The sequence below is a fragment of the Haliotis cracherodii genome, unplaced genomic scaffold (genome assembly GCF_022045235.1).
Source record: "Haliotis cracherodii isolate W230 unplaced genomic scaffold, xgHalCrac1.p SCAF_13, whole genome shotgun sequence".
NCBI lineage: Eukaryota > Metazoa > Mollusca > Gastropoda > Lepetellida > Haliotidae > Haliotis > Haliotis cracherodii.
The window spans coordinates 37320531-37345911 of NW_027266268.1; the positions used below are offsets into that span (position 1 = coordinate 37320531).

The window sequence follows — 25381 nt, forward strand, 5'->3', positions numbered from 1 at the left end:
GACTGGATACTTTCCAAGGAGAAAAAGACATTATTGGAGAATACCAAGGTGTGTTCCGAAAAATATCATTCCACTGTGGACAATATATTCATTTTTACAGGCATAAGTACAGAAACACATTACACGTGAAAAGGACAAATTTTACTGCGCTTTCGTAGACTTTTAGAAAGCATTCGATGACCTATAATAATGTACCACATAAGACTGCCAGCACCTATAAATATCTGGGTCTAATGATAGCTAGGGATGGTCGGGTAGCCAAGTGGTTAAAGCGTTCGTTCGTCACACCGAAGACCCGGGTTCGATTCCCGACGTGGGTGCAATGTGCAAAACCCATTTTTCGTGTCCCCCGCCGTGATATTGGTGGAATATTGCTAAAAGCGGCGAAAAACCATACTCACTCACACACTCACTCACTAATGATAACTCCTCAGCTAATCTGGACTATAGCTTCTAATATCCCTACAAATCGGGCACGCAAAGCACTGTATACTATTAAAATACTTGTGCCCGTGTTATAGAATAAAATACGATACATGTAATGGGAAATACTAAATAGGGCATCACATAATTACAATCTGCTGTTATAGTTACGACTTTGGACATCCCAGGGAGTGGCGATGAGGAAGCGTTTATCTTTGTTCTGAAACAACGTATTCTTGATTGTGCCTGGTCTAGTGAGCGGAAGATGTAGTGTTCGATCCCTGGCCGCCTCATACCAAAGGACTTTAGTACTCGGCATTAAAGGGCTAAAACAAAGACTGTGTCTGAGTGTGGTATTCATGTTAAACTGCGGCATGGTATCTCAGCGGACTAGCACTATAAATCAGCATCAGTTCGGACTAGTACAAGCAGCCACACACACACACGTACATGCACGTCTCTATATAAGTGCAATAATCTTGGACACGACGTTAAACCCCATTTCACCTCACCTCACCTTGATTGTGCTAAAAAACTGGCATTCACTTCTTATAGAAAACCGATCACTTATATTTTATTCAACCATGAAATCAAAATATCAAGGTACTTATTTACACAAAGCCCGGGTTAAAATATAGGAGTGGATATGATGCATTTAGAGGTCAAAACGCACGTATAGGTAAATGTAATGTAGGTGATGAAGACTCTCTCTGCTCGCACTGTTAATGTCTAGATGGTGAAAAACATGTTTTCTTTCTATATCCTCTGTATACTAATGCACGTACTCGATGTAAAGTTTTAACAAACAACAAAACCCATGATATGCCTATTATCATTTGTAAAAGACTTGAGAATATATTTCATTTGTCAACGTATATGTACATTGTGTTTAAAATTAGAACGCAAATGTAATGTAATCCAATAACATGATGCGTGTGCAATGTAATATAATTGTATACTATACGTGTATGTAATATTGGTCATATTGCCTTAAAAACAATACACTGACTGAATTACATTTTTAAACCGAAGGAAACTATTTAAACATTGTAGTTTAGCGCAAAGAATATTGAAGTCAGTTCTTAAATATCCACACCGATGTCCATCTATGGGTTTTTTAACCGGGGTAAACATTTCAATGTGTACAAGTGCAGTTAAAAGAGTAATCCTGAAATAAATACTAAAGGTGTATGTCCACTCTATTCTTTTGTCACTGAGAGATTTGAATTGTAAATGACTCAACAACTTTCGCACTGTCACTTAATAATAATAATAATAATAATAATAATAATAATAACTACAGATTTATATAGCGCTGGTATCCAGTTCGTAGAACTGCTCAAAAGCGCTTCATTTAAGTCTACACAAACAAGAGACATTACACAGCTAGGAAAACAAAAAGCCTCAATCCTCCAAGAAAGATTTGGTGAAAAGATAAGTTTTGAGTCTTGATCGGAACACGTGATATTATTGATGGATACTCCGTTTGTCGTTATTTGTCAACACCAGTACATGCATTTTGTACTGTAGTTTCTTTGTGAGATGTATAGCAACAGATATTTTGGTATATTAATGAATACCTTTCATTTTGAAATAAAATATTGTAACTCACGGCCGCATTACTGGAAACCGATAAGCCTGTTATCAGAATAAAGGAAATATTCGAATTTTTCAGATATTATTATCATTTTTGCATGCTAAGTTCAAGATATATATGTATCAACTCTGAATAACAATGTTTTCGCTACTGTAAATTTCCCTACCATATCACATGGCTGTTTCGATCAAAGTGCTCGAGTCCTATTTGCATCATCTGTAAACATGCGCAGGAGGGAGGTACACATGCTACGGGAGAAGAACAAATATATTCTTGTGGGTTCTACACACACCAGCCACACCTGTTGAGAGCCATGGAGGTCCTTGGTAAAGTAAGTGATGCTAGTTATTTCTTTCCTAAGGATTTTATCAAATTCTTGTATATTCCAATCTTAGATGTGACAAAATGTCTTTTTAATATATGGAAGTATTCAAACATGTCCATGACAATTCTTCTTTGACAATTCTTTGTTTTGATCGAATCCTAGATTCGCCTGATAACGTCAGCATCATGTACCCGTGCTAACAATTTTCACCAATGTGGCAAAGACCAGCATTACTTCGGGGTTTCCACCCAAATCAAGCTCACGTACCGTGATAAAACTGAAATGCTCACTTAAACTCACTTACGCTTTGTTTTGATTTACCAGAGACATTTGACTTTTACTCACTCATCCAAGAGACCGCCTCTGTGGTCTAGTGGTAGAGCCTCCGCCCGGAGAGCGGAAGTTCCGGGGTTCGATCCCCGGCCGCGTCATACCAAAAGACGTTGAAAGATGGTACTTGTTGTTACCCTGTCAGGCGCTCGGCATTAAGGGGCTAAAACAAGGACTGGTCGGTTCGGAGTTAGTATAATGTGTCTGAGTGGAATATTCATGTTAAACTGCGGCATGGTATCTCAGTGAGCTAGCACTATTAATCGGCATCAGTCCGTACTAGTACAAGCAGCCACACAAACACACACACGTCCATGCACGTCGCTATATAAGTGCAATAATCTTGGACGAAACGTTAAACCCCATTTCACCTCACCTCACACATCCAAGCGTCTGTAGACATTAATGTGTGGATCATTTATTGTATATCAATAAAAGCGACAAAACAAATATATATCAACAAGAAATGTACAGTCAGTTGTACAGTTCCGACGATGCATGTGTTTGTGAATCACTATAAAATATTGAAGATACAGATCGTTCGCAAAACGGTGAAACATACAAAGGCAAGTCAATCGTTCACCTGAGAAAACACGGGAACATATGGCACAAGCCAAAATAGGGAACTGACATCATTTTTGTCACTGATGCGTTGAAGTTGCAAATGCCCTTTAAATGTCAAAGGCTGTGACACCAAAGGCTGAAGCTGTTGGAATATTGCTCGACATGAAGGGAAAGTTGACTTTTGGAAAGAAGTCATCCCTCTTGTCCTACCGTCTTGTGGAGATATGTATGCAACGATCTAATTCAGTTGAATGGAATTGGCTATTTGACCGTTCGTGAACGATATCAGGTCATCGATACGTCTTAAGTCTAAGTATTCCCGTGAACATGCGGAGTAAAATAGGTCTTCAGTAACCCATGCTTGCCGAAAAAGGAGGCTACGCTTGTCGTATGAGGCAACTAACGGGATCGGGTGGTCAGGCTCGCTGACTTGGTTGATGCATGTCATCGTATCCCGATTGCATGGATCGATGCGCATGATGTCAATCACTGGATTGTCTGGTCAAGACAATTTACAGACCGCCGTGATATAATTGGAATATTGCTGAGTGCGGCGTTAACAAACAATTTGATTATATCTATCCGAGCAGCAATCCCGATCCATAGGGGCAAGAACTGGAGCATACTTGGTGTACATGGGGATGCCCACCTCTTGCCAAAATGTCCTTCCTCAAACGCAATTTATGCACACATCTGATATTAATTTGCATATGTCAGATAAACATGTTTGTAGCAGATAAGAGTCGATTACACAAATATGGATACGCCATCTTCTGGTTGTTACAACACAAAAAGGAGCAAATAGACCTATATCTCTCAGATGATTTTAACATATGAAAATATCTTAAGTTAACGATATTGTATCCAAACAATGAACAGAACAGACGCACAGTCAGCAATCAAAGACTACTTATACATGGGTTTACTGCTTAATATATAATTTGGCTTAAAACTTAAAACTTTACAAAACGTTTTCTCGCATCATACACAACTGCTGATGGGTATCTTTCATCTGCACAAATTTACATTTCAAAAAAGGTACGAGTCATGTGGTTGCAACTTCATTTATCATAAGTATTTTCACAAGATACCCAGCCACAGATTACTTTGTACAAACTGTTGCAGGAATGAATGATGATTAAATACACAGACTCACATTTTACAACAGTTCCTTCAATTTTCAATTACATAAAAAACAAAAGTCGGTATACTTCCTTTTGACCCTCTTTGTTTATTTGAGTGAGTGTGAGTGAGTTGGGTTTAGCGCCGCTTTTAACAGTATCACAGTTATATCACGGCGTGTCAGCTTAATGTGGGAGGAAAGCCCGAGGTGATGCAGGTCTCAGATGTTTACCTCTTCGGTGAAACCCACGAGTACGGGCATGGTGCTCACAAACCTAGAAACATAATCGGGGCGAACCGGGATTCGAATCCACAATCATAGGTTTCTGGCGTGCCCAAGGGACGCAACTCTGCACAGCGAATCGCGGCGCCTTAGGCGACTGGGCCACCCGTGCCCCATGTTTATTTGAAGAAATTGTCTATGGCGCATTTCCAATGTTCCAATGTGCAACTCACAAGAGCGCATGAACAACATTCACGAATGCTCAAAAGACTCAACTTGTGCAGAGTTGCGTCCCTTAGGCACGTCTACAAGAAACCAAAACAGATGAGTTGGATGTTAGTATAAACATCAAAGATTAAACTGTTATTCTCAAAAATAGAAACACGACAGGTCGAAGGTCAGGAGGTCTAGGAATTCTCATTAAAAATGAAATAGCACCTTATGTTACTGTTGTCCCATCTGACAGTGATATATCCTTGTGGATACGTATCAATAAGGTAATGCTAAGTACAGATAGTGATCTTTGTATTGGATTTCTTTATATCCCACCTGTTAACTCTAGGTACGCAAGCGACAGTCATTTTCAGGATTTGTCAAGTGATATTCTTAATATACGAGATATTACAAGATATTTCTATCTTTTAGGAGATTTTAATGCCCATACGAGTATTCTTGAAGATACATGTGTCATCAACACCACTGTTAGCCATTCCATTGGTGTAGACGACTCTGAGATGGAGTACTTTAATAATAATGATATTTTTTAATTAAACGACGTGTCGCCAATACGAGTCTCTGAAGACAGGTCCGAACCAAATAGACATGGTCGTCAACTCATTGAAATGTGTAAAACTTTACCTCTTCTTATATTAAACGGAAGATTGGGAAGAGATAAAAACATCGGTGCTGTCACCTGTAAAGACTGTAGTGTTATTGATTATGTCGTGTCATCGTATGTAGCTGTCCCTTTAACCAAAGACTTTCAGATCTTGGACTTTGATTGTTTATATAGTGATGCTCATTGTCCCCTCCAACTGACTTTACTACCTGAGGTACAGGCAGCTGACACTTGGCAAGAGCTACCTGACACATCTTATGACGAGGGGAAGCCACGACGATTCGATGTGGACATACGAGAACAGTTCGTGACAGGTGTTGACCTCGCGCGCATCAACAGCATGACAGAAAAAGCAAGTGCTGCACGTGAGGGTCGAGGTGACCCAGTTTCTGTTATCAGAGTTAACCACATTGTTTGAGAATACAGCTGGTGATGTGTTCGGTACTAAAAAAAACAGCACATAAGTTCAAGTCTTAAAATAACTTTCATAAATGGTATGACCAAGACTGTCGTAATATGAAAAGAATATACAGGGAAAAAAAGAAGAAAATTTAAAGTTTCAAAAAACCCTCTAGATAAGGTTGTGTTACAACAAGTTAATAAAGACTACAAAAGAATCTTAAAGAAAAAGTATTTAAACCATGTGCATTTTATGAGAGGCAAGTTTTCTTATATGGCCCGTCACGATGTGAAAGGTTTTTGGAAATATTTTAAAGATAAACCCGGCCCTAGCTCCAAGAATGTCTCATTTGATGAACTTTATAATTACTTTAAAGACATTAATAGTGCTACAGAATAAAGTGGCTGTTTTGTAACACAGCCAAACGACATTGATAATGATCTCAACAAAAGCTTTGACACTAAAGAAATAGAAGAAGCAATTAATAAACCTAAAAATAAGAAAGCATCAGGTATAGACATGATTGAAAATAAATATATTATTTCAACCAAATCTATTCTTTTAAAATTGTATTGCGAACTGTTTAACCTAATTTTACAGACAGGACATTTGCCTGAACCCTGGTTAATGGGAATGATCAAACCAATTTATAAGAAAACGGGGGATGTTTCCAAACCAGAAAATTACAGACCAATAACCATTTTATCCTGCCTAGGGAAATTGTTTACAAGTGTTATTAATCTGCGTTCAACACGTTATGTTGAAAGTAATGAAATACTATCTGAAGCTCAAGCCGGATTCCGTAAAGGATACTCTACTGTTGATAATGTCTACGTTTTGAATAGTATCATTGAACTATTGAAATATTCAGGTAAAAAACTATTCTGTGTTTTTGTCGATTTTCAAAAAGCCTTTGATAATGTGTGGAGGAACGGACTGTGGTTTAAACTTGTAAGCTATGGTATTTCAGGAAAATTATTTACTCTTATAAGGAATATGTACAATGATATAAAGTCATGTATTTGTCTAAACGGTCAAATATCTGGGTTTTTCAACTGTGATAATGGTGTCCGTCAAGGAGAAAATCTGTCGCCTTTGTTATTTGCTATTTTTTTAACGACATAGAAACCTATTTGCAATCTAATAATTGTGATGGTATCAACATTGGCACACTTAAACTTTTCCTTCTTTTATACGCTGATGATACAGTGCTCTTTTCTGAATCCCCTGAAGGTCTACAGCACTGTTTAGATAATTTCGAGAAATACTGCACTGAATGGAAACTCAAGATAAATATGCGAAAAACAAAGGTTATTATCTTTGGCACTTCTGCAATTATTCTGCGTAAGAAAAAGTATGTTTTTAAAATTCATAATGATGAACTAGATAATTGTGACTGTTACACTTATCTAGGTATAAAGTTTCACATGAACCGAAAATTTAACCAAGCCATAATATCTCTTAAGGAACAAGGACTTAAAGCTATGTATTATTTGTTATCCAAAGCTAGAAACTTAAATCTACCATTAGATTGTTTATTCATTGCGTTCGACCACATGGTTGTCCCAATTCTTCTATACTGTTGTGAAGTCTGGGGTTTTACAGACTTTTCTATCATTGAAAATGTCCACAAGTTATTTTTAAAATTAAGTTTAAGATTATGTAAGAGCACACCCACTTACATGCTATATGGCGATATTATTGTTAAAAAACGAGTATTGTCTGATATTGTCACAAAATGTAAATAAGCTCTCTGTTGTTATGTATAAGACTTTATATCAAAAACACTGTAATAACATTTTTCATTCACCTTGGTTGTTATATGCCAAAAACATTCTGGATAGCTGTGGCTTAAGATATGTTTGGCACAATCAGACAGTAAACAGTAAAGAGTTATTATTAAATCTAGTGGAACACAGATTAAAGGACCATTTTCTTCAAAATTGGCACAGTGCCCAAACGGCATCATCAAAAGGTTTATTTTATAGTTGTATAAAACCCAACTTTAGTCTAGAACAATATTTATCTTATAGTGTAAATATCTCCATTCCCTTGCTAAAATTTCGAACAACTAATCATTTTCAACCTGTAGAAAAGGGAGGTGGAAAAATATACCATTTGGAAGACGACTATGTCATTTATGCAATTCCTCTGTGGGAGATGAATACCACTACCTGCTCAAATGTCCATATTTTACTAATGAACGAGAACAATATCTCCAAAAATATTACTATACTTATCCAAACTATTATAAGCTTCAACAGTTAATGACTTGCCCAAAGATTTCAACTGTAAGAAAATTGAGTAAATTTATCCGTTGTATATTTAATGCTGTAAACATATATCAACAGCCTCCATAATACATTTGCTACATACTGTAACTGTACACCATGTACCGCTGTGAGCGGCCTTATTGGAATAAAAGATGATGATGATGATGATGATGATGATGACGAAAGGCTGCCGCTGTTTTAACTAGGTCGCGGTTTAGAAAAGCGCTGTTTGTATGGCGAAAGGATGCCGCTGTTTTAACTAGGTCGGGGTTAGAAAAGCACTGTTTGTATAGCGAAAGACCGACGCTGTCTTAACTTAATCGGGGTTAGAAAAGCACTGTTTATATAACGAGAGGCTGTCGCCGTCTAAACTAGAATAACCAATAAGCGGAATAACAAGAGAGTAGCCTTTTCGCGATTGTCACGATCATTGCAAAATACAGTCCGTTAACGGTTATGTGAAATATTAGAATGATTCCTCCACAGAAACCAAATCTTTCAGTTGTTTGAGTCTTCGGTAGCATTTTCAATAAATGTTGTTCACGAGAGGTTCCTGAATACATTAATCGAGATTACGCTATCCGCATGGATGACTCAAACAACCAATAAAACAATCAATCAACTTCATAAAACAATACAATCAATATAACAAGTAAATGAATCAATAAAACAACTCAATCAGCTAACTCAATCAATCTACTAATCACTTAACTCAAACAATGTATCAATCAAACAATCAATCGTGTTTTCTAAATGCAAGAAAATGGAAATCGAGTGACGGATGCTTGACTCATTGTAAGTCTTTGTACGCCATTGTATCGTTGCTAGTGGTACACATTACCAGTTTGGGCGAGACGAAGCATTGACGAAGCAAAGAGTTTAATCAGACTGGTATCAAACCTGTGATCCCTGGCGATAAGAAATATGGCATTGCATAATAGGTCTTCAGGAACCCATGCTTGCCACAGAAGGCGACAATGCTTGTCGTAAAATGCGACTAACGGGATCGGGTGGTCAGGCTCGCTGACTTGGTTGATGAATGTCATCGTATCCCAATACGTGGATTGATGCTCATGACATCAATCACAAGATTGTCTGTCCAGACTCGATATTTACAGACCGCAGTTACCAATCTCTGAATTGAGAAGACTTGCGTTACGAAGCTCCTTCAAGTCGTTATCAATATCCATAAATGTCTGTGATAGTATTACCCATCCAAAGCCGAAATGTGCTTTCTTGACAACAAATGTTATAATTGGGATAACACCTTCTCAGGAGAGTACATATGGTCGTACGTTTTGGGGTTGAGTCCCGTCCGGGATTTGAACCTACACTGTGAGTGAGGCACCCAATCACCAGCACACGAAGTCAGCGATCTAACCCAGCCACCGATGCTTCCACCAAAAATAAAAGTCAGACAACTCTTACTCTAGATCAAGTACTTTGTGTACCCCTCTGACAAGTGAAAAATGGCCGAAAGCTTCGAACACACAATGCCATTAAGAACGTGGTCAAATGTAACGAATGTTATATTTGGATAACACTTTCTCAGTAAAGTACAGATTCTCGTACTTTTTAGGGTTGAGATAATAGACGTTGATATGGACAAATTAAAGCCAAAACTTATCTTATGAATTAATGGTAATGGGCAATGGACAATGGGCAAACGGGAGGCCGGGGTAATTAGCGCCAATTACTTGGTGGCTTCCCTTGTTACGTTTCCTCCTTTGCTATCGTTTTATTTTTGTTGTTCTTACAGGTACATATATATGTTCTCTGCCTCATAGCGTTAATTCACCTGATGGAGGAGTAAGTTTTTACTCGGAATCGGTGTGTTCCTCATAATAATGACGTTGACACTTTATAGCAAGCTGTGATCTTTATTCACACTATAGATATGCGTAATGGAGATCTGAAGTTTATCGTAATTTTCCGCAACTCTCACCTTCTGGCCAGCTGAAGGTCTAAGTGCATTCTGATGCCATCGTAAATTTCCAGACTGCCCTCCTTTCTGTGATGTTTTGACGGATGAAATCTATTGCGTTATAATACACTCTGTTTGCTGATATTTAATATGTACATATTGTAAAATATTTACGATATTTTAAACGTGTAATTCGATGCATGCAATGCAATGTGAACATGAGTGCGGGTGCATGAAGGCGGTTATAGGTATAGTTATACATAGTGCGATGGATGTAGGGGAATGGTAGGAGGGTGTATGTATGTAAGCACGAATACTGATACATGAAGGCGGTTATAGGTATAGTTATACATAGTGCGATGGATGTAAGGGAATGGTAGGAGGGTGTATGTATGTAAGCACGAATACCGATACATGAAGGCGGATATAGTTATAGTTCGATGGATGCTGGGTAATGGTGGGAGGATTGATTATGTATGTAAGCATGCGCATGTATCCATGATGGCTGACGTAGACATAATGAGATGGTTGTAGGGATAAAGGGGGAAAGATGAATGCGATGTGTGTGCGTGCGCGTGCGTGCGTTGTGATACGAGGGTTGGCGAACATGTAGTGAGATGATTGTGTAAGTAAGTTAAGTGCTTGAGGATGTGGCAAGTATGAGTATTGATACATGCAGACTTGGTGTTGGGGGACTGGATGTGCCTGTACTGATGTCTTTTGTTTCATTCACTTATAGTGTTTTCTTTTACTCAATAAATGTTTTACGCATTTTAATGACTGAAAATGTGGTGTCTCAAAGGTCATACTGGACGGGCATTCTACATATCTACCCGAACTACGTAGCCATTTTTATGCTGTCCAATTCTTATTCTTATTCTTCACACACACACACACACACACACACACACACACACACACACACACACACACACACACACACACACACACACACACACACATATTAATTGTTTTATTAAATGTATCCTCGAGAGTCAGTAAAAAACTAGAAATAACTGCCTTTGTTCTGTAAATCTCACCAAGTTTCAGCTTTCGCCTCTTCCTTCGTGGAATGAGGTTTCACATTTGTAAAATGATCTCTGTTATCTGTCTGTACCATCAACTTAACTGTCCTCACCCCCTGCAGTTTTCCCATCCCATATTGCCAAGCAGGGGGCCCACAAGGAGGAATACGACCCTCCCTCAGTCCAGAAAGAAAAAGGTTAGGGTTTGTTTAGATGTCATAAATTCTGCAACAGGGGCGGGGGATATAGCCACGTTAGTTGCAATCTCTTGTTCTGTATTGTATGACATTGGATATATGTTCCTGTACCTCAGCTGGTAGTTTAATTTGTGAAAAACAGCAGTAATTCAACTGTCGGGGTTATGCGCCAGTGGGTGATGGACGGTTTGTGATTGATTGTTTCCAGATGGCTCCAGCTGGGGTAGTAGACGACACACTTTCCAACTATGCTAAATATATATACACTTTATTCAGATGTATTGTAGGCCATAGGCCCATGATACAATGGTTACAGTGTGGTGATGGGAGTTGGAGATCCCAACAGACTTTGCCTTAGATTCAAAGCTTTTAGAATATACATGGCTAGTTTCTTAACAATAAATGGGTTGGTGGATGATATTAAAATATTGTACTTATGTCTTGTCGGGAACTCATAATAATTCAAGGATATATATTCTGAACTCAAAACTTGATAACAATCACAAACTAAAATAAAGTGATACTCATCTTCGATATAATCATGTTTACAAACAGTACAAACTCTTTCTTCTCTAGGTTCCTTATTATGTCTACCTGATTCAATTCTTAGATGATGAGAACATAATACTTCTAAATTTATCACATGATAGCCTTGTAATATACATTTCAACACCAAATGTTTGCTTATACAAAGAATAATAATATGATTTCGAACTTTCATGTATAGCTGAATGCCAGTCTTGTTGGTACGATAATTTTAGCCTCACAAAAAAATCCTTTATAAACAAAGGTATGTTTGCAACACACTGTTGATCCAATATAAAACCAAATCCTGTCGACACAATTATGTGTCTAATTTTGGAAACCCAGGTTACTTTACCATTACCTACAGCTTGCAGTTGCATATTATAGCATTTCTTTACATATCTAGATTCTGGCATTTTAAAAAAAATTGCACCAATATTTAACAACTCTTTTATAAACATAAATGTATAGAGGATATCGGCCACATTCACCTCTTATAACGTGATTTGAGGTGGAGACCTTAACACCTAAAAAGCGCTTACAAGTCATCATGTGGATACTTTCAATATCATTACAAATTTCAGGACTCAGACCCCATATAGCAAAATTGGGCTAATTTTGGTATCAAATATTTTTTTAAATAAATCAAAGGGTATGCATATGGGCTTAAAGTTGGACAGAGATTTCAGTATGCCACATAATACTTTCTTAGCTTGTAGTTCTGCAGCCTTAACATGTTTACCCCATACGCAGCCATTTTTATGCTGTACAATTCTTATTCTTCTTCACACACACACACACACACACAGACACACACACAGACACACACACACACACACACATTAATTGTTTTATTAAATGTATCCTCGAGAGTCAGTAAAAAACTAGAAATAACTGCCTTTGTTCTCTAAATCTCACCAAGTTTCAGCTTTCGCCTCTTCCTTTGTGGAATGAGGTTTCACATTTGTAAAATGATCTCTGTTATCTGTCTGTACCATCAACGTAACTGCCCCCTGCAGTTTTCCCGTCCCATATTGCCAAGCAGGGGACCCACAAGGAGGCATACGGCCCTCCCTCAGTCCAGAAAGAAAAAGGTTAGGGTTTGTTTAGATGTCATAAATTCTGCAACAGGGGCGGGGGATATAGCCACGTTAGTTGCAAACTCTTGTTCTGTATTGTATGACATTGGATATATGCTCCTGTACCTCCGCTGGTACTTTAATTTGTGAAAAACAGCAGGACATTCAGGCATTGCCTAAAAGTCGGGCCGGGCCGGGCCAAGACGGGCCAAAGTGATATTGGCTAATTACTTCATTATCGGCCGTCATACCTACATATAATTGAAGCAACATACACACATGGCATTTATGAACAATCACCAAACAAAAAAGTGCACCATAATTAATTAATTCTGAGTAAATCACTTGAAAACCAGAAAGTGGAGCTGTGTGTAAGCGTCGCTGATCTAGGTAACATGTAAAAGAGCAATCGTTAAACGAAATAAGATTTGAAACGTATCAAATACTTCCAGCTATCGTGATACAAATTTCCATCTGTCGGCATAGCGCTTCTATTTATAGGAACGTACTATATCTAAGTAACTACCACTAATGTCACTGTTCATCGTATTTAAAGCAGACACGTTGGTTAAAGCAGACCTCTTCTCCCTATACTCTCAACAGTCACACAAGCGTTCGGTCCGACTTGGCCCGTGCTGTCAAAATCAACTTTAAACTCACATATGTATCTTCAAATGGATTTACATCTATAAACTAGTGTAATATCTACCAAAACACCACTTTAAAGTGTCTCAGATGGCTGTATTTAAAGAAAACAAGGGGATCAAAGTGAAGCCCTTTTCCCTACTTTAAACACACAGATGTATCTTCAAATGTGTTTACATCTATAGACTAGTGTTATATCTACCTATATACCACTTTATAATGTCACAGATCGCAGTATTTATAGAAAACAAGGGTCTCAAAGTGAAGCCCTTTTCCCTCTACATTCTCAACATAGTCTCTATCAGAAGTGTTTGGCTGGTGTTGGGTCCGACTTGGCCCGGGCGGTCAAAATCTACTTTAAACACACAGATGTATCTTCAAATGTGTTTACATCTATAGATTAGTATTACATCTACCTATATACCACTTTATAATGTCACAGTATGCCGCATTTAAAGAAAACTGGGCCGTTAAAGTCAAGCTCTTTTACTGTATTTTCTTAAGAAAATCTCTGTCTGAAGTGTTTTGTCCGACTTTGCCCGGGCGGTCATAATCAACTTAAACCTCACAGATATATCTTCAAATGTGTTTACATCTATAGACTATTGTTTTATCTACCTAAACACCACTTTATAGTGTCTCAGATGGCGGTATATAAAGAAGTGAAGCCCTTTTCCCTCTACATTCTCAACATAGTCTCTATCAGAAATGTTTGGCTGGTGTTGGGTCCGACTTGGCCTGGGCTGTCAAAATCAACAGATGTATCATTAAACGTATTTACAGGTTTACAAAGTGAAGCACTTTTTCGGATACTCTGAACATCCACTCTCAAAGTAGTGGTTGTTTCGCCTTAGCCAAAATTCACCATAACCTTATAGATATAAACGTTGTATTTGTCATTTTAACTGTAACCTTTTGATCGAAATCCTATTCTTTTGTAAACAAAAATAACTTACACGTTTAGAGGCCTCCCAATCTTCAACCCTTGGTAGAAAACGAATGACAAGGTAGACACAACAGTATGGATAACTTTATCCATAAAATTGTGTCTGCCTTGTCATCAGTCAACTTCTAAGTCATGCCTTTCAAACAAAGAGAAAACGAATGCGTTGATGTACAAATATTCCAACTGTTAGATGAATAGTAGACGTCACACATCGTCCGATCATTGTAGTGGTCAGTTTACTGACCAGGTGTATTGACATTTGTCATCAGCAGGTTGTCAGTTACTGACCAGACCAGACCATTATATTTCCAAATAATTAGATACTGACAGGTTGCGTAGACGGGTACGAAACATATAAGTTGTTGGCTTCTAATTATGTCACTATTAGTACGACGTATTTACTACAGGCCGTTCCACTTCCCGTTATTAGTATTTCTATTTCTATTTATAATCCCCAAATAAGTGAGTAAATGCTTTTGACTTCCACATTCACGAGATTAATATAAGCTTGTATACCTTGTTTGATCTCATTGTAGTGTAAGTTTTGCAGCTATGTTGCTGAATAAATTGTAACTTAAATTGTTTATTCTAACAACAGATAAAGTGTGTTGAAGTTTTGGCATGTTTATATGGTGTCATAAGCTATGATCTTTAGTCAAACGTGTTTTGAATTTGTAAGAAATGTAAAAAAAAAACTATTTCAAGACTCACATATATGTTCCTTTTTATGTTGATTCAGAAAACGCAGCATTCATATTCATATTTATTGTAATGTGAATTTTAAACATGTGTTTTTAACTTTCTCAATTATGTTTTGCCATTTTACGCAATATTTCTTTAAACATCAGGCGTAGACACTTGTCTGTCGGAAACACAACCTTGCGGTTTCTTTGCCGAACGCAAATTATAATCTCAGAAGATAACTAAACTGTAATTATGAATATACCGATGCGGGTTGAGAATGCATTTACAAAAATGATTCACATGTACTCATAGAACAAACGCATAATATTTCCAATTGAGAATTATTCATAACGTACTACTGGTTAACACATGTGAACACATCTCAATGTTGAACATTAGATCAATTGTGAACTGTTTCTCAAATAGTATATGTACTTACATCTGAGGTACCGCTTAGGTACCAGGTTTTCGTACCTTAACATATGCACATGTACATCTTTTTTTGCAAGAAAAACACCTTCCTGCACCAAAACTTGAGTTGATAACATTAATGTTTGGTTTCACAGTTCAAGCATCGTCTTACAATACGCTAATTTGATTATTCGATTACACTTAATTATACTGGAGAAACGTTTTTGCTTAACTTGTGTCTTGTGTCTCATCGATCCTTCTCATAGCGTCCGTATATGCACGTTAAGTGTGGAATTAATCCAAATTACACCGGTACTCAGCTTTCTTAATTGCCTCTTGTGTAATGCAATCAAGTAGGTGTTGCGTAATCAATCAACCATTTGCTCTTAATTAGCTGTCCTGAGCTTTTAGTGGTAGTTAAAAGCATACCGTTTGATTGATAACTTATGCATTTGGTGAGGCTAATTAACAAAACCCATATATTTTATTTTGAACTTCCGTTAACATGTTTGTCCTAAAATGCTTCCAGAATACTTTTGTAAGCTATGATAGTGTCGTGTCCCTCACAAATACGAAAAGAAGTTACAACATATCGCCATATTGGTATGAAAAATACTATTCCATAAAACATACTATCACTGGCCACTGACAAACATTAGCAGTATTAGAATAAGAAAAACTAATTAAACACAGTATGACGTGATGATGTGTAAGCATACAGAAAACTAAGAGAGCCCAACTTACTTCAGTTTCTGTACTGTACTTGGGCTTACCTCCTTTTGTATCCTGCGTATCATTCTACCTGTCGGATCGACTTGCCCCGGGTGGTTATATAGGTAGATATATCACTAGTCTATAAATGTAAACACGTTTGAAGATAGATCTGTGTGTTTAAAGTAGTGAGTGAGTGAGTTAGCTTTAACGCCGCTTTTAACAGTATTCCAGTTATATCACGGCCTGTCAGCTTAATAAGGGAAGAAAGCCCGAAGTGATGCAGGTCTCAGACGTTTACCACTTCGGTGAAGCCCACGAACACGGGCATGGTGCTGACAAACCTAGAAACATAATAGGGGCGAACCTTGATTCGAACCCACAATCATAGGTTTCTGGTGTGCCCAAGGGAGGCAACTCTGCACAGCGAATCGCGGCGCCTTAGACGACTGGGCCACCCGTGCCCCGCGTTTAAAGTAGATTTTGACCGCCCGGGCCAAGTCGGACCCAACACCAGCCAAACACTTCTGATAGAGACTATGTTGAGAATGAAGAGGGAAAAGGGCTTCACTTTGAGCCCTTTGTTTTCTATAAATACTAGGCTAAACACGGATCTCACTCTAGAAGCAATACTAAACCCACAAAATAAACTAGAAAACTTCAAGACATTAGGCGTATTCTTAATCAAAACGGAACTAATATAACGCATCTAAAAACACTATAATCTACCAAATCAAAATCACATAAACAAACAAACATCCACCATACCCAGCTCCCTTAGTTCTACTCCCCAACCCAATCGGCATCTATTCCAAATCTCAAAATTCCCAAATTCTTTATAAGCAACCCCTAAAACCCCCTCTTGGGTTGCTCACACCACTTTCGCCCCTTTCGGAAAACACATTAAATGGCCTGGCCGGGCCCGTGTGCGAAATACGCATCAGTCGGAAAGAGCACGTTAAATCTCCAAAGTAAGTACGTAAGTAAGTAAGTAAGTAAGTAAGTAAGTAAGTAAGTAAGTAAGTAAGTAAGTAAGTAAGTAAGTAAGTAAGTAAGTAAGTAAGTAAGTAAGTAAGTAAGTAAGTAAGTAAGTAAGTAAGTAAGTAAGTAAGGAAGGAAGGCAATCCCGGTCATTCAGCTGTCGGGGTTATGCGCCAGTGGGTGATGGACGGTTTGTGATTGATTGTTTCCAGATGGCTCCAGCTGGGGTAGTAGACGACGCACTTTCCAACTATGGCCAGGCCATTTAATGTGTTTCCGAAAGGGGCGAAAGTGGTGTGTGCAACCCAAGAGGGGGTTTTAGGGGTTGCTTATATAGAATTTAGGAATTTTGAGATTTGGAATAGATGCCGATGGGGTTGGGGAGGTTGGGGAGGTTGTTATAATATGTTGATGATTAAAATATGTATGTATCTCTGGCTGTCTTGTCATCCCTTTATTCAGTAAAGTGGACTGTTCCAACTACCCACATTACCTAATTATAAATCTCATCCAGGCATGGCATACCCACATCACCTATTGTATTTTGGTTCCTTGTGGGGAGAAACTAGGCGATCTTGGAGGACACCGTTATTGCATCTAACCTGGCCAACTCTGCTCGTAAGTAAACAAGAACCTAATCAGTGAGGGCTCCTTTGTCATCCCTCTTTGACTGCTTATAAAAATCTGATATCTCTCCTCACAGCTAGTTAATATATATTTTTGCTGCTGAATATTCGAAACAGAGTGATTGAGTTGGTACTACACATGTATACGGTTCCATTTTAAATGACTGCAGCGCTCCATTATGAAAACAAATTGATTTAACGCCGCTCTCAGCAGTATTCCAGTGATATATGACGGCGGTCTGTTGTATATGAAATAAATGCAAATTGAATCTTGAATCAACACGTCCCATTTTAATTCTGGAAACCCAAAAGTCCAGAAACTCTACGGTCTTTTCCCAGTCTCGGTCAAAGGTATTTACAAAAATAACCATGCTGTTTTCATGGGAACATACTAATGAAGAAAAAATGGAAGAAAACAAAGTTCAAAAACTTAATATTTACACCATGGGCGAGAATATTTTCCTTTACTCAAAACTCATGTTTTTGTTTCGCAAATATTTAACTTGTATTCCATCAAGTATCATACACAAAATTTAACTCATTTTAACTTAATTCAACGATTTTATAGCGATATTGAAATATTTCGCCTAGGGCGAGAAAAAGGTTTGGCCCATGGGCGAGAATATTTTCATTTTCACAAAACTTATGTGTTTGTTTCGCAAATATATTTTAATGCATTCCTTCACGTATCCTGACACAAAATTTAACTCATTTTAACTTAATTCAACGATTTTATAGCGATATTGAAATATTTCGCCTATTGGCGAAAAAAAGGCTTGACCCATAGGCCTCCCCAAGGGCGAGATTATTTCCCTTTACTCAAAACTCATGTTTTTGTTTCGCAAATATTTAACTTGTATTCCATCAAGTATCATACACAAAATTTAACTCATTTTAACTTCATTCAACGATTTTATAGCGATATTGAAATATTTCGCCCATGGGCGAGAAAAAGGTTTGGCCCATGGGCGTGAATATTTTCATTTTCACAAAACTTATGTGTTTGTTTCGCAAATATATTTTAATGCATTCCTTCACGTATCCTGACACAAAATGTAACTCATTTTAACTTCATTCAACGATTTTATAGCGATATTGAAATATTTTGCCCATGGACGAGAAAAAGGTTTGGCCCATGGGCGAGATTATTTCCCTTTACTCAAAACTCATGTTTTTGTTTCGCAAATATTTAACTTGTATTCCATCAAGTATCATACACAAAATGTAACTCATTTTAACTTAATTCAACGATTTTATAGCGATATTGAAATATTTCGCCCATGGGCGAGAAAAAGGTTTGGCCCATGGGCGAGAATATTTTCATTTTCACAAAACTTATGTGTTTGTTTCGCAAATATATTTTAATGCATTCCTTCACGTATCCTGACACAAAATTTAACTCATTTTAACTTCATTCAACGATTTTATAGCGCTATTGAAATATTTCGCCCATGGGCGAGAGAAAGGCTTGGCCAATGGGCGAGAATATTTTCCTTTACTCAAAACTCATGTTTTTGTTTCGCAAATATTTAATTTGTATTCCATCAAGTATCATATACAAAATTTAACTCATTTTAACTTAATTCAACGATTTTATAGCGATATTGAAATATTTCGCCCATGGGCGAGAAAAAGGCTTGGCCCATGGGCGAGAATATTTTCCTTTACTCAAAACTCATGTTTTTGTTTCGCAAATATTTAACTTGTATTCCATCAAGTATCATACACAAAATTTAACTCATTTAAACTTCATTCAACGATTTTATAGCGATATTGAAATATTTCGCCCATGGGCGAGCATATTTTCCTTTGCTCAACAGTTTAAGTTGCGCAAATACATTAAGGGATTATTAGCATGACACATGATTCAACTCATTTTAACTTAATTCAACTAATTTTTGGCGTTATTAAAATATTTCGCCCATGTTTTCGTCAGTCCCTTTAAAGAATTAACTAATTGTTTACAAAGTATATTGTATCATGTGAAACACACTTTGTATTATATCATTTAACGATTTTAAAAGGGCCTTTGATTGTATGTTTCCTTTGCAGAAGTTTTACAAATTTCACCTTTTTTACATATTGCAACGATCTTAAATGAACCCGGCCTTATCTCTCAAAACAGTTTATCATACAAATTCATGCGCGTGTACACCAATTCATTGGCGTTATTTTTCAACGAATGATAGTTTAGTTTGTTTCTTTTTCACTTCCCATTTTACGTCTCGTTAATACATCACATTGGGAAATTAAGTGACAATAGATATGCAATATACAGGTACACGTGCGCGTATTTAATGGGGGAAAAAACTATTCGTCTTTCATTGCATAACGTCTAGCTGAACTTTTTTTTTCATTTTTTCTTCCTTAGTATGTTCCCATGAAAACTGCATGGTTATTTTTGTAAATACCTTTGACCGAGACTGGGAAAAGACAGTAGAGTTTCTAGACTTTTGGGTTTCCAGAATTAAAATGGGACGTGTTAATCTTGAAAGTTGCAGCTTTTCCGCAAATCAGTATCACATGCAGTATACAGTATCAACTGCAATATACTGTATACAACATGCAGTATACAGTGTGTCGCGAGCTCCGTGCTGGGCTGGAGCACACATTTCCTACCCCTCTCCCTTCGGCAAACATCTCATGGGGGATGTAACGAGGTCACAGGTCAGGCGTGAACTTGTCAGTTGTCTAATACGGTCAAGAGTAAGATCTTCCGGGTGATCACTGCACTAGAGGAATGTGGATTGTTGATGAGGTACAACGTGTTTGAAACTGGGAGTTGAACACTAAGCATAGAGAAGAGCTCACCATAAAACGTTATGGACTCGCCGACGGACTTATGTTTCAGTTTAAGACGTACATGTATCAGGTTGAACTTCTACGACAGATATAACTTGGTTACCGCTTCCTAACTGTAGCATTAACTGAACTTTACGCCTTTTATACATATTTGTGATGGGGCGACAATGCGACGAGACATATTTTAACATTGAAAAATGTCGCGTTACGGCATTGTCGCCCTTTTGTAAAATATAGAAAAAGATTATTCAAAGAGCGACAATTCGACAACGCGACAATCAATGTTTTATTCCAACAAACCACCATAGGTGGTACAGGAACAATACAAATAAAGTTATAACATAAACAATAAATTGTAGTGATCACTTGGTAAGTTGTAGATTATAGTGTTGTACTCATCTTCTGACAGCATTATTAATAATTCTTATAAATCTGGAGATATTTTTCACGATTAAGGAATTATTTGAGGTAAACAAAACTTTGAGCTTTGCGAGATTCGGCCATTTACAAAGATAAATTGGAATATAATGTGATCTCGTGGTATCAAAAAAGGAGCATTTAAATAAATTATGAAACTCGTCGGCTATCGCCGGTGAGCTACATAGGTTACAATTTCTATTGATGCTTGGTATGGGTCGAGAGAAATAATCAGGTAGCAGGAGGTATTTTTCAAACGACGGTAGATCTTTGAACAATTTATAGTAATTACCTTTTGAACTTTTATCTATATCATCCCTCCATTGTTGTATAAAATGATCTTTAAGTACTGTTTCTACCATAGAGACAAGCCACTGTTTACAAACGCAACCAGGATTATCAAATACATATGTCAAGCCACAACTGTTTAAAACACTTTTTATGTGAGATATCCATACGTTACTATTACTAATATTGAGGGTGTGATCTAATTTGAACAGTTTAAGGATGCGTGATGACAACTTGAAAGGAGAAGATATGGTTTCTAAATTATACCAAAATGAAATCATTCTTTTAGCAATTGTAATGTTCACAGGAAAACGTCCAAGTTCACCGTAAACCATAAAGTTAGGAGTTGATGATCGCAACCCAGTAGCAAACTTTAGAAATTTAAGGTGAAATTTTTCAATGTTTATAACATTTTCACAACCCCATATTTCACATCCATACAAGGCTATAGGTAGTATTAAGATATCAAACAATTGGATTACAGTATCAAGTGCTAGATTGAGGTTTCTTGATTTTTTCAGAAGTGCAAACATGGCCTTTTTAGAGCTAGACAGTAAATCGTTTATTGCGGTATTAAATCTCCTATTGCGATGAAAGTTGATACCTAGATATGTATAATTATCTACAATTTCAATTGGTTTAGAATCAAATTGAAAGGATAATTTAGATTTTTTACCCACGCCTCCTCCAAATATAACAATCTTAGTTTTGGCAATGTTAACATTGAGTTTCCACACATCGCAGTATTTTTTGAACACATCAAGAGAATTTTGGAGATCTGTCTGGGATTCACCTAAAAGTAGCGCATCATCTGCGTACAACAAAATAAAGAATTTAATACACATATACACATAATCATCATGAACACAATTGATGTCAACGCCCCTACAAACTTTGCTCTCAAGATATACATCTAAATCATTGAGAAAAATCGAAAATAATAATGGAGAGAGATTTTCTCCTTGTCGAACCCCGGAATAACTATAAAAGAAGTTAGAAATTTGGTTATCAACCATAACGCAAGATTTTATATTACTGTACATGTTTTTCACTAACTTGAGGAATCTCCCCTCTATATTGTATGATAACATCTTGTACCATAGGCCTACTCTCCAAATACTGTCGAACGCTTTTGTGAAATCGATAAAAGCACAAAAAAGTTTTCGTTTTGATTTTTTGAAATACTGATTTAGCATATTTAAGATGAATATATTATCAAGTGTTGACATATTTTCTCGAAAGCCAGCCTGTGATGAGCTAAGAATTTCATTTGATTCTAAGTAACTATTTAATCTGGAATTCAAAAGACAAGTAAATAACTTTCCTAAACAGCTCAGAATGGTAATGGGCCTGTAAGAGTTCGGATCAAGAGAGTCACCTTTTTTCTTATATATTGGGAAAATCACTCCCGTCAACTAAGAGTCAGGGATAACACCAGTGGATAAAATCAAATTAAAAAACGAAACGTAAAAGTCACCCAGAATATCAATTGAATCAATCAAATAATCATTTTCAATTAAGTCGAGGCCTGAGGATTTATTACGCTTCAGTCGCGAGATAGCTGAGCGTATTTCTTCTAAAGTAATATCTCTGTTGAGAGTCGAGTTATCATATGAAAAGGGGTTGAGATCTTCTTCTATAACATCATTGTCGCCGAGGTATGAGGTATTAATCGATTTGAAAAAATTATGAAATACTTCTATGTTCGGTGTTAGTGAATTATTATCATTCACCTGTGAATTTAGTGTTTTCCATAACTCTTTGGGCGAGTGTTTAAATTTATTACGTAACATTGTACTTGTTTCATATTTATGATCCCTTATATGCTTATTTAAGCATTTCTTATACAACTTGCCATGATGGCGATACATTGAATAATTTACTTGATTACGAACTTTTTTGAAACGACGTTTCGATTTACGGTAAAGCCGTCTAATGTCCCGACATTCCTTACTGAACCAGGGCTTATTCGTCTTGACGCGCTTACGTGTTTTAACGGGAGATGTAGTTCGTTTGACTCCGAAGGTAGTCCGTGCGGCATCCGTGCGGCATCCACCAGCAAATGGCCAAAATATCGCGTTGTCGAATTGTCGCGCTTTGGTTAGTTTTGACACGTTTTGCCTGTTTTTGTAAGGGCGTCAATGCGACTATACGACAACGCGACAATGCCCCTTCCAAGATTCAATAGTGATCTGTGCAAATAAAACTGAGTCATGAAATAGAAGTTTAACATGCCAATTAGAAAAATACAGTGTCAAAAGGCGCTGAAGAGTTCATCTGCATGCCGTGATTAACAATAATGCTCTGAGTCAATACATTTTGTCAAATGTATGACATGTATTACCTGTAGGAACATATTGCTTATACTCGTCCATGTTTTTGACGGACAATATAATTTAAATGCTCGGTAATAGTGAGGACAGGCATCATTGTGTGTTTCCGTGCTTTGTTCAGATGAACAATTGACTTGTCCTTGCATGTGTTTGTGACGGGTGCCACCTGTATGGCAGAATAAGCTCACCTTTCGCGAACGCGTTAGATGGCCTGAACTACTTTGGATTTTTATCCCACATCAGTCTGATACACCGTGATATAACTTAAATACTGTTCAAAGTGGTGTTTAATGCGATCACCGTAGTGTGTTACTGCAACTGTCCAAATGTTGTGTAGTGATGTTATGTAATATGTAAAATAAAGCATATTCAGTTACCCAATTGATTTGATTAGAATATACTTACGTCAGTGTATTTTATTAACGCCCAAAACCGTATTTGTTAAACACATATAATAACAGATCATATACGCGCATTGTACCCTGACTTACTATTAGCTTTGATAGGCCATTCCGGAATAAAATAGTTCCCCCAAAAGCGAGGAACATCTGTTTTAATTTGTTTACAAGAAATATATTCCAAAAAATATCCTCATTAAATGAGAAGGTCTGTTAAGAACTACCTCGGTAAGTCAATCACAATGACAGAGCATGGTAATACATTTACATCAAGTACAAGACGTCAAAATGGCCGACACGATAAACGTGACGGGAGATATTTCCGAAGTTGTTAATTAACCTGTGGCGGTTTCAAGCCTTTGTCATCACTGATCAATTGGCCGATCATTGAAAGGTGATTGTGAAGATCGTAGATACTAAGGTAATTTCATAGACTGCTGTAGATTGTCACTACGATAGTTTGGATTTGGGGGGTTTATTTCTCTAGGATGAGTTGTAACGAGGGCATCCTTGAACGGGCATGCAACCAAACTCTATGACTTATCTCAGAGTATGCTAAGACGCTACGTTCAAAATTAAAGGGTCTAAATGATGAGAAACAACGCTTCTGTATGAATTCGTACATGGGAATTCCCAGGGTTTTCCCCAGGAATGTGGAAGTAGTCAGTGTTTACGTAATTTCAAGAATACAGTCACGTTATAAACGTGGTGTGACCCACCTCTCGTCCTATGGAAAAGCCGTATATCGTGTAAACTTCACATTATAAAATTAGTTACTGTTTTAACCAAATGAAACACAACCCATTTATCCAATAGAGGTAGCTGTGCATAGCGGAGGGATATGTTATGGCAATATGCTAGAGCAAGGTATGCCAGAAATACGAAACCTAGTGCTTCCGAAAGGAAGCCTTGGGCATCACGTGCGTGGGGGGACCAGCGCCATCTGATTGGCCTTAACAGTTGTACAAGGCGGAACAAAAAGCATCGTTTTCCGTCCATTTAACGCTTAAAAAACTTGACGCTTTTCCGGACACTTTCTAGAGGTTAACCAATTAATCAATTGTAATGAATTGTTAGTCGTTTTCCCGTCCAATGGCCATATACATGTACGGAAAAAACGACGTTATCGTGTTTGCAGTGATAATAGATAAAAAAAAATCCATTAAGTTAAAATTGTACAAGGAAACATATATATGGGAAACACTTTTTTTGGAATAAGTTCCTATCATATTACGTTCACGACATTAGTTCTGGAGTTATCAAAGTAAAATGTAATCTTTATGTTTCTGTTATT

General features: G+C 37.3%; 1 protein-coding gene across 1 annotated transcript in view; it reads left to right on the plus strand.

Annotated features, from left to right (window-relative positions):
• Positions 1 to 2327: 2327 nt before the first annotated feature.
• The window catches only part of LOC139459301 (carbohydrate sulfotransferase 10-like), a 43355-nt gene continuing 20301 nt past the window's right edge, over positions 2328 to 25381 (plus strand). Inside the window, exon 1 of the mRNA XM_071240756.1 lies at positions 2328 to 2351. Within this exon, the coding sequence (XP_071096857.1) occupies positions 2334 to 2351 (18 nt within the window). The 5' untranslated portion in view covers positions 2328 to 2333. The remainder of the gene's footprint in view (positions 2352 to 25381) is intronic.